Genomic DNA, 19,588 nt, shown 5'->3' on the forward strand with positions numbered 1-19,588 from the left:
ACCTTGTGATCCACCCGCCTCGGCCTGCCAAAGTGCTGGGATTGCAGGTGTGAGCCACTGCGCCCGGCCACAATTTTTTTATTCTGTTAAGTAATAGTGATGTGATGTGGTTTGGCTCTGTTTACTCTGTATACATCTATTTACTAATTTAGCTTTGAGTGTTTTTTGATAGAGGTCTTTTTCTCATTTCTCCAATTCAACTTCGTTTTAATTACTGAATTATGGAGGAAAATAATGTGTTTTCATAGTAGTATATGGAAGATATATTTTATTTAGAAGTTAAGTAAAAATTTACAAATACTTTGATGGTTCTTGGAACATATTTTTTTTTCCCTGAGGTCGAGTCTCTGTCTGTCACCAGACTGGAGTGCAGAGGCACAATCTTGGCTCAGTGCAACCTCTGTCTCTGGGGTTCAAGCGATTCCCCTGCCTCACCCTCCCAAGTAGCTGGGACTACAGGCATGCACCACCATGCCTGGCTAATTTTTTGTATTTTAGTAAAGATGGGGTTTCACCACGTCAGCCAGGATGGTCTCGATCTCCTGACCTCGTGATCTGCCCACCTTGGCCTCCCAAAGTGCTGGGATTACAGGTGTGAGTCACCACGCCTGGCCCAGAACATTTTTTAATAAGTCTCTGAACATAAAATTTAATTTCTGCCTGAGCCTTGTTTCCTACCTTATAAATGAGAAATAAGCAAACACAGACTCAGTCATCAGCTTTAAAGTAGACAAAAAAAATATTTTCAGAATATGGTATCAGTATCAGGCATATAAATAAGTTAATCATTTTTCTGAAAAGAAAGAGGAGAAAACTAAAACTCATTGAGCATTACCATGTTTCCCCCCATCTCCCCACACTTCTAACTGTGGTTCACCTCTTCTTCATCTTTATTGTAAAGCATTTCTTAAAAATTGAAGAAGTACTTGAAAGGAGGCAAAAGTTCCTTTTTGGAAATTGATTTATTTCTTGGTTTGGTTATGAGTATTTTTAGAAATATTTTAAATTCTTACGCATGCTAGGGAATGGCTGGTACAGGATGATAAGCAAGCTGCTTTAGTTTGGACCTATGTCATATAAAGGCCTTACAGCTCTGTTTCAGGAAGCCCATACTTAGATTCCAGGATACATTCCTGGGCCAGACATCTAGAGATACTCTTTGGTATGCAAGGTTTACAAGTCTGTTATCAACATTTTGTCCTAAGTGTTCTGCTTCACTTCATAAACTAGTAATTGCAGTGTTATTATCATTTACCCTACCTTTGAACCTTATATTTAAAAGACTTACAGTAGTGTGAATTGGCACATAACCAAGGTCTTTCCATTTCTTAATAAAGCCATTAACTGCTTTCTTTATTTGGAAAAAGAGATTTACAATAGTCGTTAATTTTATTAGGTCCACTTAATACATATGCTCTAACAAAAATTCAGTCATCTGCTGTAAATCCAGTGCCATAAGATATTTTCACCAAAGATCCTTGCTCTTTTGAGTACATGAAGAAAATTAAATGTTACTGTTGAGAGAAATGTCATTGTAGTCTAGAAAATTTTTTCAGAAAACCAATAGATTTTAATAGTAGAGTAACTTGATAAACAGGATTACTATTGTATACTTTAACTAAGTAAACCTAGAATAATGTGTCTAAATTCCCCACAACAATCCACTTCTTTCTTTAAAGATACTCATCTCTTAATGCAAAACCTGTTTGTAAAAGATGTGTCAATTGGATTTTCCATTTACTTGTATTTCAGTTTACAAATGCTCTATTTTCACTTCACTGATCTTTAGCTGGTTATATGATAGAGCTTTGTTATTTTGTCCTGCCTTTACCACTTCATACTTTTTTTTCTCCTAGCTCTGAGTAGTCAGTGATTTGTTTGTGTTACTTCATTTATGCAAAAAATATTAATGAAGCAACTACTATGTGTCATGAGAATGTGTCATGTGCTAGGTATAGAATAGTGCCCTCACAGATTTGAATGTAGCAGGAAAGAGTGACAAATAAGCGCTTACATTAAATAAGTGGTTATAGAAACAACTTAAATTTAAGTATCAGTAGGGGATGGGTTAAGAGATTATGATGTCTCCATCGGATGAATATTCTGCAGCTGTTAAAATATATAAAACATTTGTAAAAATATGCATAAGACGATATTTGTAGTAACATGGGGTTCATGGGGACTAGACTTGTTATTATGTATAATCTTGTACCTTAAAAAATTTATTCACATATTTTCAGCTAAACTCTAATAAGATTTAAATAAAATTTGCAGCATATGGAATGAGCAAATAAGTAAGCAATTACATTTCCATTTAAAAAATCTGGAGATAAAACAGTGAATTATTAATCACTCATTGCCCTGATTTGTACATTTTCTCCAAATTGCCTTCTTTTAACACATTTGAAGTGAGCACAGACAACTATTCATTCTACATTGTTCTGTTGTTGGCTGCTGGATGATGCAACAGTAGTCTAGTATACACTTGTCAAAGTAAATATGGACACAGATTTCCTTGGAGAATTGAGCCAGAAACCTTTTTAATGTGGATATCATAGTATCTTAGAGCTGAATTTAGATACAGATTATCATATGTGATTATTCTGTTAAAACTGATATTGTTGCTTGACCCTTTTACCCCTTCTTGGTTTGTGTTTGAGTCTGAAAGTTATAGTAAATTTTGAAAATTATAAATGAATAAATTCACACTTTCGCACATTAGGTAAAATGGATATGTATAGTCATAAGAAGCTGTTTATTTGAATAAAGTGATATTTTCTTTCAATAGTGGAACTGGCTTCTCCATGTATCGAATTTAACAAACTCTTACAAAGCTTGACATTTGAATAAATACAATTATTTGTTGTGCTTTTGCTGGGAATATTTCAGTCCTATGGGTGACCACTTAAAATTCTAACCAAAACAAACAAAACTGCATATCTGTAATTTACTGAGTATAACTCTACCTTTCAGCCATATTAGTTTATATTTAAAAGTGGTCCAAATTATGTTAATCTTAGTAGTTTGTTGACATAATGCCACTATTACAGATTTTCTTTATAGATTGTTTAAAAAATTTTTTTCTTATTATCATGTGAAACAAAATGATGTTATTGTAGCAGCTCAACTACTATGTAACCATGACTAAAAATTTAGTAGGTGATAGGCAACGGTGTTGGTTAATTTCTTCTGAATAAAAGACATGCTATATAATATTTTTATAGTAATATTCTAATAATATATTACTATATGATGCCAGAATATCAGAATCAAGTATCATTAATGATGAGCAACTACTTATTTTTTATCTAATTTTATTAACACGTTTCTGCTGTTAAAGAGTACTTCAAATATATATGCAAAGCTCAGAAAATAATATAACCCCATGTACTTCACTCAGATTGAACAAGTATTGATATTTTGCCATATTTGCTTCAGATTGCTAGAATAAAATACAGATGTAACCTTTTTCTTATCTTTTGAAGTTTTGATGGTTTTTAAAAAAAATTTTTTTATATCCGTAAGTTTTTGGAAGACAGGTGGTATTCCGTTACATAAGTTCTTTAGTGGTGATTTGTGAGATTTTGATACACTCATCACCCAAGCAGTATACCCTGAACCCAATTTGTAGTATTTTATGCCTCACCTCCTTCCCACCACTTCCCCTGTACCTTAAGTTTAAGGTACAGTCCCCAAAGTCCATCATATCCTTCCTATGCCTTTGTATCCTCATAGCTTAGCTCCCACTTATGAGTGAGAACATAGGATGTTCGGTTTTCCATTTCTGAGTTTCTTCACTTAGGATAATAGTTTCCAGTCCCATCTAGGATGCTGCAAATGCCATTAGATTCATTCATTTTTATGGCTGAGTAGTGTTCCATCACACACACACACACGCACGCGCGCGCACACACACACACACACACACAGAATTTCTTTATCCATTCATTGATTGATCGGCATTTGCTTCCACATTTTTGCAATTGCGAATTGTGCTGCTATAAACATGCATGTGCAAGTATCTTTTTTGTATAATGACTTCTTTTCCTCTGAGTAGATAACCAGTAGTGGGATTGCTGGATCAAATGGTAGTTCTATTTTTAGTTCTTTAAGGAATCTCCACACTGTTTTCCATAGTGGCTGTACTAGTTTACATTCCCACCAGCATTGTAGAAGTGTTCCTTGATCACCACATCCACGCCGACATCTATTATTTTTTGAGTTTTTGATAATGGCTATTCTTGTGGGAGTAAGGTGGTATCACATTGTGGTTTTGATTTGCATTTCCCTGATTATTAGTGATGTTGAGCATTTCTTCATATGTCTTTTGGCCATTTGTATATCTTCTTTTGAGAATTGTCTTATTCATGTCCTTAGCCCACTTTTTGATGCGATTGTTTTTTCCTTGCTGTGGATTCTGTATATTAGTCCTTTGTCAGATTCATAGTTTGCAGAGATTTTTTTCCCACTCTGTGGGTTGTGTTTACTCTGCTGACTGTTCCTTTTGCTGTGCAAAAGCTCTTTAGTTTAATTAAGTCCCACCTGTTTGTTTTTGTTACATTTGCTTTTGAAGTCTTTGCCTAAGCCCATGTCTAGAAGGATTTTTTCTGATGTTATTTTCTAGATTGTTTTATAGTTTCAGGTCTTAGATTTAAGTCCTTGATCCATCTTGAGTTGATTTTTGTGTAAGGTGAGAGATGAGGTTTTATTCTGCTACACGTGCCTTGCCAGTTATCCCGGCACCATTTGTTGCATAGGATGTCCTTTCCCCATTTTATGTTTTTGTTTGCTTTGTCGAAGATCAGTTGGCTGTAAGTATTTGGGTTTATTTCTGGGTTTTCTATTTTGTTCAATTGGTCTATGTGGCTATTTTTATACCACTACCACACTGTTTTGGTGACTTATGGCCGTATAGTATAGTTTGAAATCAGGTAGTGTGATGCCTCCAGATTTGTTCTTTTTGCTCAGTCTTGACTTTGGCTGTGTGGGCTCTTTTTTGGTTCCATCTGAATTTTAGAATTATTGTTTTCTAATTCTGTAAAGAATGACGGCGGTATTTTGATGGGGATTGCATTGAATTTGTAGATTTGGCAGTATGGCAATTTTCACAATGACCATAAGCTCATTTTCTAATTGAGCCTCTTTGGATCTTCTCTCTTCTTTTCTTGGTTAATCTTGCTAATGATCTATCAATTTTATTTATCTTTTCAAAAGAACAAAAATACAGTAAAAAAAAATCCAAGGTATACAGGCAACAGATAGAACAATGAATGGAATAGTACCTCACATCTCAATGTTAATGTTGAATGTAAGTGGCCTAAATGCTCCACTTAAAAGATACAGAATTACAGAATGGATTCGAATTCACAAACCAAGCATCTGCTGCCTTCACCTAAAACATAAGGACTGACATAAACTTAAGGTACAGGGGTGGAAAAAGACATTTCATGCAAATGGACACCCAAAGCGAGCAGGAGTAGCTAGCTATTCTTACATCAGACAAAACAAAAAGCAACAGCAACTAAAAAAGACAAAAGGCCTTGTTGGACAAGGCCTTTTACAATCCTTAACATATACAAGGCCTTGTAACAATCCTAAACATATACACACCTAACACTAGAGCTCCCAAATTTATAAAACAATTACTACTAGACCTAAGTAATGAAATAGACAGCAACAAAATAAGTAATAATAATAACTCCACTGACAGCACTAGACAGGTGATCAAGACAGAAAGTCAACAAAGAAACAATGGATTTAAACTCTACCCTGGAACAAATGAACTTAACAGATATTTATAGAACATTCTACCCAACAACCACAGAGTATACATTCTCTTCATCAGCACATGGAACTTTCTCCAAGGTAGACCATTTGATAGGCCACAAAACAAGTCTCAATAAATTTAAGAAAACTGAAATTATGTCAAATACTCTCTTAGACCACAGTGGGATAATATTGGAAATCAACTCCAAAGGAACCTTTAAAACCATGCCAATATATGGAAATTAAATAAACTGCTCCTGAATGATCATTGGGTCAACAATGAAATTAAATGGAAACTAAAAAATTCCTCAAACTGAACAATAATAGTGATACAGCCTATCAAAACCTCTGGGATACAGCAAAGGCAGTGCAAAGAGGAAAGTTCTTAGCCTTAAATGCCTACATCAAAAAGTCTCAAAGAGCACAAATAGACAATCTAAGGTCACACCTCAAGGAACTAGAGAAACAAGAACAAACAAGAACAAGAACAAACCAGACCCAAACCCAACAGAAGAAAGGAAATGACCAAGATTAGAGCAGAACTAAATGAAATTGAAACAAAAACAATACAAAAGATAAATGAAGCATATATAATTTCTTAATCCCACTTTCCTTCCTCAATTTCCGGAGGAATTTTTATTCTGAGTGTTGTGCATACCTCCTGTCCACATTTTTATTCTTATATAAATAAGTGTGCATGAAAGCATGTTTTTATATCTTTTTAAAATTTGTAAGAATGTATCATCCTACATATATGTATGTTTTGCAACTTTTTTCACTCAACATTGTGAAATTCATGTAAGATCATGCATGATTGATACTTGTAGGTATACTTTGTTCATTTTAACTGTAGATTAAATTACTGTATATGAATAACCACAATTTACTATTTATTCTCTATTAATGGACATCTAGTGTCTCCTTGTGGACATGTGCTAAAATTTCTTTAGGGTAATCTTAGAAGGATACATTCTGGGTCTTATTATATGTGCATTTTCAACTTCAGAGCAATTCAGCAATATTTTCTAAACAAACTATTCTAATATTATGTTCCTACCTTTAATGTATATGGGCTACCTTTAATGTATGTTACGGGCTTAATTGCTTCCCCCACCCATGCAAATTCATATGTTGAAGCCCTAAACCCCAGTCCCTCAGATGTGATTATATTTGGAGTCCCTTTAAAGAGATGATTAAGTTAAAACCAGGTCATTAAGGTGGACCCTAATCCAATCTCATGGTGTCCTTATAAGAAGGGGTAATTTGGGCAAACAAAACAGGGGAGGCTTGTAAACAGAGGAAAGACATGTTGAGGATACAGTTGAGAAGAGGCAGACTTCTGCAACCCAATGAGTGAGTCCTCAGAAGAAACCAAACCTGCTGATACCTTAATCATGGACTTCTAGCCTCCAGAACTGTGATGAAATAAATTTCTGTTGTTTAAGCCACCCATTTTATGGTGTTCTGTTATGGCAGCCCTTAAAGACTAATTAATATGTGAGAGTTCCAGTTTCTCTGCATCCTTACCTCACTCAATATCACACTTTTTAATTGTCGCCATTTTAATAGAGGAGAGAATATCTCTGTTTCAATTTAAATATCCTGGTTACCAAAAATGCTGATCATTTCTCAGGATTACTGATGAATAAAGTCCTCCTCTATGAACTGCTAGTTCATATACTTTGTACATTTTTCTATTACATTGCCTTGCCTTTTTCTTATAGATTTGAAGGAGTTCTTTATAAAATCTATATAATAATCCTACATTAATTATATATTTTCCATTCTCTTCTCTCCACCTGTGACTTATCTATTAATTTTATTGAACACAAATTTTTAGTTTTTTTTTTTTTTGAGACGGAGTCTCGCTGTGTCGCCCAGGCTGGAGTGCAGTGGTGCGATCTCAGCTCACTGCAACCTCCGCCTCCCAGAGTCAAGTGATTCTCCTGCCTCAGCCTCCCGAGTAGCTGGGACTACAGGCGCCTGCCACCAACCCCGGCTAAATTTTTTTTTTTGTATTTTTAGTAGAGACAGGGTTTCACTGTGTTAGCCAGGATGGTCTCGATCTCTTGACCTCATGATCCACCTGCCTCAGCCTCCCAAAGTGCTGGGATTACAGGAATGAGCCACTGTGCCCTGCCCCCAAATTTTTAATTTTTAAGGCAGTCAGATTTATTAGTCTGTCTTTTTATGGTTTGGGATTAAAAAAAAAAAAAACCTTATTTAAGAAATTCTTTTCTCTCCCAAGATCATGAAGAATGCAAAATTTCTTCTAAAATTTTTTAGTTTTGTTTGTAAGATTGTTTGAATTTTCTGTGAAACCATGTCTTATTGAATTATTTTTCCTTTCCATATTAATTTAGAATGATACCTGTGTCATATATGCTAAGATCTCTTTCTAGGTGCTTTATTCTGTTCCATTAGTTTTATCTGGCTTTGTGCCAATACCACACTGTTTCCATTATTAAAACTTTGTTTTGTTTTCTGATGGGGGGGAAATCCTATTTTTTTTCTTATTTTGCAAAATGAACTAGCTTATTTTGGAGATTTTGCTTTTTCATAAGTATTTTAGGATCACTTTGCTAAATTTAACTAAAAAATCCTTTTGGAATTTTTATTAGAATTGCATTTAATTTATAGATCAATTTGGGAAACAACTACTTCTTCAGAAAATTTATAATTTTTTAATGTATGAGGTATGTTGCTGTTTGTTAGATTTATTCCTTGAAAGATTATGATTCTGTTGTTACTATTGTAAATGTGATATTTAAAAAAAGACATTTAGTAATTTGTGGTTGTTGTTGTATAGGGACTTTAATTTCTGTACATTGATATTGTATATAGTGATGTCCCTGAACTTTATTAGTACAATTTGTAGATTATCTTGGATTTTCTGTATTAAAGTTTATATTATCTGAATAGCATTTGTTTCTTCATTTTCTACACTTGTAAGTCTTACTTCTTTATCTTATTACCTCGGCTGAGGCTTGCAGTACAGTGATGAGTAGAAGCATAGATGTCAGGCCTGTCTTCTATTGTTCTTAGCTGTAAAAGGAATGCTACTGATGAGTTGATCCATAGAATGTGATATTTATTATGAATTTCTAATATTCCTGACTGAATTAAAGAGTTTACCTTCCATTCATTCTTTATTGTTAAAGTGTTTATAATGAATAAGTATTAAATTTTGTCTAATGATTTTTTGTTTCCATTGAGATTGTAATTTTTTGTTTTAATTTGTTAATGTAATCAATTTAAATTAATAGCTTTTCTAATCGTAAACCAATGTAGTATTCTTAGGATAAAGTTGAGATAGTCATGTATTTTTAAATATATTGCTATATTTACTAATGGATCATTTGGGAGTTTGAAAATAAGCTTATATTTGAATTAGTCTTTAATTTCTTTGTTATCCTTGTCTACTTCTATATCAATCTTATACTAATCTCAGGAATGGAATTTTAGAATTTCCTCTCTTTTTATATTTCCTAGATTTTGATTTGATGTTTTATGGATATTTGTAAAACTCATATAAAAATGCTAGAACCTGGCCAGGCACAGTAGCTCATGCCTGTAATCCCATCACTTTGGGAGGCTGAGGTGGGCAGATCATGAGGTCAGGAGATCGAGACTATTCTGGCCAACATGGTGAAACCCCGTCTCTACGAAAAATACAAAAAAATTAGCTGGGTGTGGTGGCGCATGCCTGTAATCCCAGCTACTTGGGAGGCTGAGGCAGGAGAATCACTTGAACCCGGGAGGCGGAGGTTGCAGTGAGCCGAGATTGTGCCACTGTACTCCAGCCTGGCAACAAAGCTAGACTCCGTCTCAAAAAAAAAAAAAAAAGCTTGAATCTAAAGTTTCAAAAAATTTAATAGATTTTTGACCACTGAAAATTTCTGTATATTATTGAGTTCATTTTGTAGTTTAATTCCTCTAGAAATTATGTTTTTCATGTTTTTAAAGCAAGTGCCTGAAAATATTCATAGTAATTTTTGATATTTTTTAAAATTCCTTATCTGTGTTTGTGATTCTCTTTTCTTTCCTAATGCTTATTTGTGCCTATGTTCTTTTTCTTAATTAAGATCTTTATTCTTTCCAATGTTCATGGCATAATTGTTGAAAGTGTTTAAGAAAGGCAACCTGTTTTACATGAATTAAGTGCATTTTTGATGAGAAAAGTTTAATTTCTCAGAGAGCTGTGTAATCATTTCATGTAGGCTGCAACTCACTAGTTTTTCATATTCTGATTGCAAAGCAGTAATTTACTGGTTTTCATATTATGTTTTATATGCATTGAATTCCTTTAGAATGGGGCTAATGTTTGGGTATTAGAAGGATACCTTTTTGTTTGAATAAATGTTTTCATCAAATTTTTATTCGGGAGAATAATTTCTGAAATACATATCAAATCTCAGAAAAACTTAATATGTCGGCATCCTTAAAGGCTTTTAAAATAGGAATGAGGATCATCTACAGGAAACCCTAGTGATTAGCTGTTTCATGTTTTGTGATGTCAGATGTAAGCAGTGAACCAGGCCAGCCTATATACCTATTGCTGCAGCTGCACAGTCCAGCTTTCTTGGATTTACCTAATAATTAATGATGTCTAACATCTTTTAGTGTGCTTAATTCGCCTTTTTGTCTTTTTTGTTCAAACATTTATTTAAATCTTTTTGCTTACGAGGTTTTTTCTTTTTTTTCCCTGATGATTTGGTACTTTATGTAGTCTGGATACAAGTCCTTTAACAGATGTAGGATTTAAAAATATTTTCTTGGCCAGGCGCAGTGGCTCGTGTCTGTAATCTCAGCACTTTGGGAAGCCAAGGCGGGTGGATCACCTGAGGTCAGGAGTTGAAGACCAGCCTGGCCAACATGGCAAAACCCCGTCTCTACTAAAAGTATAAAAATTAGCCAGGTGTGGTGGCGCACTCCTGTAGTCCCAGCTACTTGGGAGGCTGAGGCAGAAGAATCACTTGAACCCGAGAGGTGGAGGTTGCAGTGAGCCGGGATCGCGCCACTGTACTCCAGCCTGGGCGACAGAGTGAGACTCTGTCTCGGAAAAAAAAAAAAAAAAAAAATTTTCCTCTGGTCTGTGGGTTATCTTTTCATTCTCTTAACTGTGTCTTTCTAAAAGAAGAGCTTTTAATTTTAGTGAAATCCAGTTTGTCAGTTTTTTCTTTTGTGGGTCACACCTTTCTGTCATAGCTAAGATGACTTTGCTGAACTGAGGGTCAGAAAGGTATATTTCTTGTTTTCCTCTTGTTGTAAAAACTGTCCTTTGTCTGCTAAATTATCTTTGTGATTTTATTTAAAAAATAAATTGAGTGTCCATTTATGTGTGGGCCTATTCCTGGACTCTCTTCTGTTTCATTATGCTCTTTGTCATCTGTCTTTATACTAGTACCTCACTGTCTTGATTATTGTATGTAGTTTTATGATAGGTCTTTAAAAACTTTTTTTAAATTTTTTTAATTTTTGTTCATTCATTCATTCATTCAATCAGTCATTCAAACACCAACTCAAGCCAGATACAATAGGTCTTAATATCAGATGGTGTTTGCCTTTTAGTTTTATCTTTTTCTGATTTGTATTGAGTATTCTAGATGTTTGTATTTCCATATGAATTTTAGTACTGGCCTGTCAATTTCTAAACAAATTCAGTGTTGTTTTATAATTTTAAATTTACAAGTCGTGCCCATCTTTTGCCAGATTGATACTTAATTTTTTTTTTCATTTTTTATGCTATTGTAACTAATAATGTGGTTTTAAATATTAATTTCCAGTTGTTTTTTGCTAGAATATAGAAATATAGAATTGAATTTTGTATGTTGATGTTATATTCTGCAACCTTGTTAAACAACATCAGATTTTCAGCATAGATTATCATGTTATGTGAACCGAGGATAGCTTTGCTTCTTTCATTCCAATTTGAATGCCTTTGTTTCTTTTTCTTGCCTTGGTCTACTGGCTATGATTTCCAATATCGTGGTGAATAGAAGTGGTGAGAGAGGACATCTTGTTTTGTTTCTGATATTAGGGGCAATATATTTATGCTTTCACCATTAACCTATGGTGTTAGCCGTAAGTTTTTAATAGATAATTGATATCAGGTTGAAGAAATTTCCTTAATTTCCTAGTTTCTGACACTTTTTTTTTTTTTTTGAGACAAAGTTTCGCTCTTGTTGCCCCGGCTGGAGTGCAATGGCACAATCTCAGCTCACCACAACCTCTGCCTTCCAGGTTCAAGCAATTCTCCTGCCTCAGCCTTCCGAGTAGCTGGGATTACAGGCATGCACCACCATGCCTGGCTGATTTTATATTTTTAGTAGAGACGGGGTTTTCCATGTTGGTCAGATTGGTCTCGAACTCCCAACCTCAGGTGATCCGCCTGCCTCGGCCTCCCAAAGTGCTGGGATTACAGGCGTGAGCCACTGTACCCAGCCATTTCTGACACTTTTTATCAGGAATTTACATTAGACTTTTATTAGGTCCTTTTTCTGAGTGTATTCAGATAATGTGTTTTGTAAAATTTTGTTTAAAAAAAATTTTGTTTATGGGAAGAATTACATTGGTTTATTTTTTAATGCTAAGCCAATCTTGCATTTCTAGGATAAACCTTGATTAATCATGATTTACTATCTACATTACATATGGTTGGGTTTGGTTTGCTAAAATTTTTTATAATTTTTATATTGGTGTTCATGAGAGATATTGTTCTGTAATTTTTTTTCTTACTGTATCTTTCTCTGGTTTGATATCCGGATAATACTAGCTTTATAGAAAGAAGTAGTCCCTCTAGGTTTTTTGCTCAGTGTGGCTACGATAGGGGTTGGCAAACTATGGCTCATGGGTCACATCCTACCAACCACCTCTTTTTTTCATGGCCAGCAAGCTAAGAATGATTTTCCATTTTTAAGTTGTTACATTTTAAGTGTTATATATATACACACACCTAAGTAATAGCCTTGATTTTGCTTGTTGGCCTGTAAAACCGAAAATATTTATTAGGAAAAAGTTTGCCAGTTTAATTGATTTTCTTTTTTTTTAAAGAACCAGATTTTAGTTTTCATTGGTTTTTATCTATTTTTCTTTTTTTCCATTTCATTGATCGTCTCTCTGATCTTTATTACTTCGTTTCTTCCACTTAATTGGAGTTTCGTTTGCTCTTTTTTTCTTAGTTTCTTAGGGTAGACGCTACAATATATAATCTGCAGTAAATCTCATTCTTTATATTTTTCATTTCAGACATTATAGTTTTCATTTGTAGTAGTTCAACTTGGGTATCTATTAAATTTTTTTCTTTCTTTCTTTCTTTTTTTCTGAGATGGAGTCTCACTCTGCCACCCCGGCTGGAGTGCAAAGGCGTGATCTCGGCTCACTGCAACCTCTGCCTCTTGGGTTCAAGCAGTTCTCCTGCCTCAGCCTCCTAAGTAGCTGGGATTACAGATGTCTGCCACCATGCCTGGCTAATTTTTGTATTTTTCATAGAGACAGTATTTCACCATGTTGGCCAGGCTGGTCTTGAACTCCTGACCTCAGGTGATCTGCCTGCCTCAGCCTCCCAAAGTGCTGGGATTACAGGCGTGAGTCACTGCACCTGGCCTATTAAAAATTTAACATCTTTTTTATATTTTCCCTGTCTCTAACTTTTGAACGTATGAAAAACAGTCATAATAACTGTTATTTCTATGGTGATTCTAACATCTGTGTCAGTTTTGAGTTGGTTTTGATAGATTGATTTCACTCTTCTTTATGGGTTGTCTTTTCTTGTTTTTTTTGCAAGCCTGGTAACTTTTGTGGATTCCAGACATGAATTTTACCTTGTTTGTTACTAGAAGCTCTTGTATAATTTACAAATATTCTTAAATTTTGTTCTGGGATGTAGTTATGTTATATTAAAATAATTTGATCCTATTTTGTCTTTTAGTAATTGTTAAGCGGGACCTAAGCAATGTTTGGTCTGGGGCACATTTTCCTGCTATTGAGGCCAAATCCTTCTGAGCATTTTCCCCAGCGTCCCATGAATTACGGTTTTCTAGTTTGGCTGGTAGGATCAGGAACTGTTTCTACCTAATCTGTATGAATGTCAGGTACTACTTCCTCTAATCCTTTTAGAGAGTTCTTTCCCCAGCCTGAGTAGTTCCTTATGTGTGTGTGCTGATGAGTACTCTGCTGATTCCAAAATAGTACCTTTGCAGATTTCTGGAGTTCTCTCTCCTCTACAGTTCTCTCTTATTCAAACTGTGTCTTGGTCTTTTTAGACTCTTAGCTCCATTTCTTCAACTCAGTGAATGTACTGGCTCCATCTGCATTTCCCCTCCATACACTGTGATCTGGAAACTCTCTGAATGCAGTACGCTGGGACAGTTACAGGGCTATCATCATTTGTTTTCCTTTCTGGTGATCACTGTCCTTTGTTGCCTGATTGCAATTTTATTAGATCATTGTTTAATACATCTAACCTGGATTTTGAGTTGTTTCAGGCAGGATGGTAAATGTCTTGGCTAGAAGTGGAAGTCTTATGTATCTGTATCTTTGGCATGGTGAATGTAAGAAAGCATTGTTTCCTAAGTATTCAGAAAAGACACTGTTCGTGTATACTGACTCTTTTCTGGATGGAGTTTGGAAAGAATAGTTCTCCTGTATTTTTTTTTTTAGAGTGATTTTTCCAGTACTTTTCTTTTCTAGTTTTTTTTTTTTTTTTCACGGTTGGATTAGATTATTAGGCAATATAGATTACTAATTCCCTTATGTTTTGTTAGAATTAGATTGGAACTCTTTGTGGAAAGCTACTGAAAAGATCATATGCTATTTTTTTCATGGCTGTTTTGCCTCTGATGTTTATTCCACCAATATTTGAAGAAAGAGATAAAAAGGAGAACCTAGACATGATCTTTCTATTGTCAATTTTTCTATCGCTAACATATGTTCTGAAAAAGGACATTCCTATCCTATGGCATATTGCTGCCAAAATAAATCCCAAGAGATTGAAGTTTTATTCTATTTTCAAATTGTTTCCTAGAAACCAGCCACCTAATTAACAAAGAGATTAAGAGCCAAGTCTTAGAAACATAACTTTAAAAAACTATATACCAGGACATGCCTCATTTGTGAATGTATGCGTGCTCATAAATTGGGTAATTGTGCACCTAACTACTGTATTCATTTTATTATTATTCACTTTGTGCTTATACAGATGAAGGCTTTTTCATTCATATTCTTTAGCTTTGGACACTCATGATTGGAGGATAGTTACTTTTTTATGCTCCTGTTCAATGTTAATGCATACAATTTTACAGGAAATTATAAAATGTCTCCAATTACTTTGGTATAGCTGTAACAATAGCTACTTTATTAAACATGTGTTCTGAAGTAGTGTAGGTAATTGACAGTTAATTTGGTTTTATCAGGTTATATAAAAAATGTTAGAGAAGCTATAAAAAACCTTTTGTATCAGAGTGTTTGCCTCAAAAGGCTATGTTGGCTGGGCGCGGTGGCTCATACCTGTAATCCCAGCACTTTGGGAGGCTGAGGTGGGTGGATCACTTGAGGCCAGGAGTTTTAGACCAGCCTGGCCAACCCAATGAAACCCTGTCTCTACTAAAAATTTTAAAAAATTAGCCAGGGATGGTGGTACATGCCTGTAATCCCATCTGCTCAGGAGGCCGAGGCACAAGAATCATTTGAATCTGGGAGGCAGAGGTTGTGGCAAGCCAAAATCCCATCACTGTACTCCAGCCTGGGTGACAAATCGAGACTGTGTCAAAAAAAAAAAAAAGACTGTGTTGACATCTGAATTTAAGTTCTGCCAACTATAATTTAAAACTTAAGTTCCCTTAAACTGGTCATGATGGTAAGAATAGATAGCCCCGACTTTTTGAGATTACAGCTCATCTCTAAAATGACAAAGCTCAGATATAATAGTAGCCTTCATAAAATTTATTGCCAGACACTGCTAAGTATTTTTACAGACATTTCCTCATTTAAATAGACTTTGAAAGAAAAATCAGCTATTTAATCTTTAGGACAATTTTGTAAAAGGATCAATATATATACGTATTAATTTCCTATTGCTGCTTTGACAAATACCACAAACTTTATGGCTTAAAACAACATAAATTTATTCTCTTAAGAGTTTTGGAGGCCAAAGAGCTGAAATGAGTTTCATTGGACTGAAACGAAGATGTCAGGAGGGCTGGATTCCCTAGAGAAGCTCTAAGAGAGCATCTAGGGTATTTTTGTTTGTTCGTTCGTTTGTTTGCCTTTTCCAGTTTCTAAAAATGAGTTCCTTGCTCATGATTGCTTCTTTCATCTTCAAAGCTAACAGCCACATAACCTTTTCCTCTTCTGTAGTAAAATCTTCTTCTGCCTTCCTCTTATGAAGACACTTGTTATTACAAAATGGCTCACCTAGATAATCCAGTCTCAAAATCCTTAATTATATATTCAGAGTTTCTTCTGCCATAAAAAGTAATAGTCACAGATTTCATGATTAGGTTATGGATATCTTTGGGAGACCTTTGTTTAGCCTACCACAAAATTGTATTATGTACATCAAAGTGGAGTACAGTATACTGCCATAAGTCTCATAAAAACAAAACAGGAACAAGCACAGTTTGGAATTAAGTTGAACAGAGAGGTTGATAATATAAGTGAGAGATATTGGATTGCTGTTCTGTGTTCCAACTTTTATATTATTGACTGATTGTTTTTGTTGCTGATAGAAATGAATAGAACAATAATCTTCAATTTTTTATTTTTATTTTTTCGAGACAGGGTTTCACTCTGCTGCCTACACTAGAATGCAGTGACATGATCATAGTTCATTGTAATCTTGAACTATGGTTCAAGGATGGTTTAAGCCATCCTCCTACCTTAGCCTCCTGAGTAGCTGGGACTGCAGGCACACACCACCATGTGCCCAGCTAATGTTTTTATTTTTTGTAATGATGGGGGATTGCTGTGTTGCCCAGGCTGGCCATGAACTCCTGGGCTCAAGTGATCCTCCTACCTGGGCCTCCCAAAGTGCTGGGATTATAGGCATGAGCAGCTACACCTGGCGCAAATTTTTTCTAATATGTTTTATCTTCTACTCTTGTCTTTGTTTTTTCTATATAAGACCAATGCTTAGTAGTCTAACATCATGAATTGAAAGACAGATTTACATAGTCTGATATTGTAATTAATTTAGAAAACATTATATTTGATGTTTGAGCATGTCCTTAGACACATATTCAGATATGCTTCGTTATTCCCTTTAAGCCTTTTCTTTACTTTTTCCTTCACTTTTGTTACTCTCAATGCTAATGAAGAATTGCCCTCTTTGCCACTGATCATGGTACTCTGGGGATGAAAGATTTTTAGGAAACAGCTCTAGAGGTTTGTTAACTCCTAGAAGATCATAGATTTCTGAAGTAGATTATTATTTTCTATTTTTCTTTATTATCATTTCATTGTCCATTTCACTGGTTAATCATATACCTTTGAAGAGAAAATTCCATTTGGTACTACTTTTGTGCTATATGGTTCAACAACTTATGGAGTTTACAGTATAAATGTTTTAGAAAGTGAGCTTGTATTTTGTTGCACAGTTTAAAAGCTAAATGTTTACATTTTCTTCCCTAAACTACAGGATACCAGAAGGCCCTATTGATCAGGGGCCAGCTATAGGAAGAGTACGCGTTTTAGAAGAGCAGCTTGTTAAGGCCAAAGAACAGATTGAAAATTACAAGAAACAGACCAGAAATGGTAGGTGATTATACATTGTTTTTCCCTCCTCAGTATATGGGCTTTAGCACAGATAATTGAAAGTTTCCTTTTATCAAAATGTTAGAAATCCTACAACTCTCTATTCTTTGACTACAGGTCTGGGGAAGGATCATGAAATCCTGAGGAGGAGGATTGAAAATGGAGCTAAAGAGCTCTGGTTTTTCCTGCAGAGTGAATTGAAGAAATTAAAGAACTTAGAAGGAAATGAACTCCAAAGACATGCAGATGAATTTCTTTTGGATTTAGGACATCATGAAAGGTACTATTCTCCTTTCCCATTTTATTTGGGCTTCAGAAAAGATTATAATCTAAGAATGAGAAACAGACTTGTTAATCCATCTGTTGAGTGGTAAATATTGTAGGTAAATAGCACCTACAATATTTAAGAGGAGAAGAGTACCTGAGGTCCCAAAGGATGGTAATTGCCAAGTGCAGTTCATCAACCAAAATATACCACCAAAAAGTATTAATTAAAATGTATTTCTAGAAATCTTTACATTCTAAATAAATTCTGAAGGTAGTGGTACCAGCCAACAATACATTAAAATATCTTTCTATAAATGTTCTTTATATATAATCAGTATTTGAAGTGGAGTGTGCAGTTTTGCATTGCGGTACATTGGAACTCATAGTGAGTCTGATGGTTACATTTCTAATTCAAACATTAAAAACTTTAAAATAGCATTTTTTTAAGGATTTCTAATGAAAGGTTAACAGGATTTTTTTTTTCTTTAAGTAAAAAGGAGCATTCTGTTCATTGTTCTTCCATTAGTTGCTGGAAAGAGGTACCTGAGATCTGCCTGGTTAAATTTGTTTCTCCTATGCACACATTGCTAAATAATATGAAGTTTATCTTCCACAGAAAAGAAAACATTTTGGTGCTGTTGTATTCATGCAGAACAAAACGTATCTGAAAATCATTATAAATACAGTGAAACCTGTCTTTAGGCCTGTTATATTTAAAAGTCTATGTTCCCAGTAGGATTCTGATGGCAATTACTGTCTCATTAGTGAACAATAAAAGAAAAATTGTTGTATTAGCACAGCCTACTACTGTGAAGAGGAAAAGAATTACCCCATACAAGTAAGAGATTTCATATTAACATCAGCAGCAATATTATAATGATTTTGAAAAATTGCTTGGTTGTTTTAGGTGAAATTATAAATAAAAATCTGTCTATTGGAATCATTTTAGCATTAATGAATCTACAGAAATATGATAGCATGGATTTCAAGGGGCAGTGAATTATTAGGCCACACATTGGACAGACTTTTTGATGTGTTTGGCCCAGCTTGCAGTCAGGCCATACTTAGACCACTAAACCAAATGCTGACTAATTCTGTCCTTAATATTTCTCTACCCTAAAGCTGATTCTAGGCACGAAGCTTCTCTGAAATGGAATTTTGTGCTTGTGTTCTTTGCTTATCACAGTTTTTTAGGCCAATTCACATCTGAAGAGGATTTGACTTGGGTAGACTATGCTGTATGTAAAGGAGAATTTTGGCCACTGACTTCTGATGGAATGTTTAATTTTAAGATTTGAGTAATTGGGCTGGGCGTGGTGGCTCATGCCTGTAATCCCAGCACTTTGGGAGGCTGAGATAAGAGATCTCTTGAGGCCAGGAGTTCGAGACCAGCCTGGCCAACATGGCGAAACCCCGTCTCTACTAAAAATACAAAAATCAGCCAGGCATGGTGGCGCATGCCTGTGATCCCAGCTACTTGGGAGGCTGAGGCCCAAGAATCACTTGAACCTGGGAGGCAGAGGTTGTGGTGAGCAGAGATCATGCCACTGTACTCCAGCCTGGGCAACAGAGCAAGACTCTGTCTCAAAAAAAGGATTTGAGTAATCAAATAACTTGAGAATTTAATTTTCCAGTCTTTTTAAAAATTAATTCATATATATATATATATATATATATATATGTATATATTTATTTATTTATTTTTTAGATGTGGAGGTCTTTCTGTGTTACCCAGGCCAGTCTTGAACTCCTGGTCTCCAGTGATCCTCCCTTGTCAGCCTCCTGTGTAGCTGGGATTATAGGC

General features: G+C 35.0%; 1 protein-coding gene across 2 annotated transcripts in view; it reads left to right on the plus strand.

The window, feature by feature from the left end:
- FUT8 (fucosyltransferase 8) overlaps positions 1-19,588 on the plus strand; it is a 287,886-nt gene that overhangs the window by 142,687 nt on the left and 125,611 nt on the right. For both annotated transcript variants that reach the window (XM_054530226.2, XM_054530227.2), the window contains exons 3-4: positions 17,402-17,517; positions 17,635-17,797. In XM_054530226.2, the coding sequence (XP_054386201.1) occupies positions 17,402-17,517; positions 17,635-17,797 (279 nt within the window). The remainder of the gene's footprint in view (positions 1-17,401; positions 17,518-17,634; positions 17,798-19,588) is intronic.

The sequence above is a fragment of the Pongo abelii genome, chromosome 15 (genome assembly GCF_028885655.2).
Source record: "Pongo abelii isolate AG06213 chromosome 15, NHGRI_mPonAbe1-v2.0_pri, whole genome shotgun sequence".
NCBI classification, from domain to species: Eukaryota; Metazoa; Chordata; class Mammalia; order Primates; family Hominidae; genus Pongo; species Pongo abelii.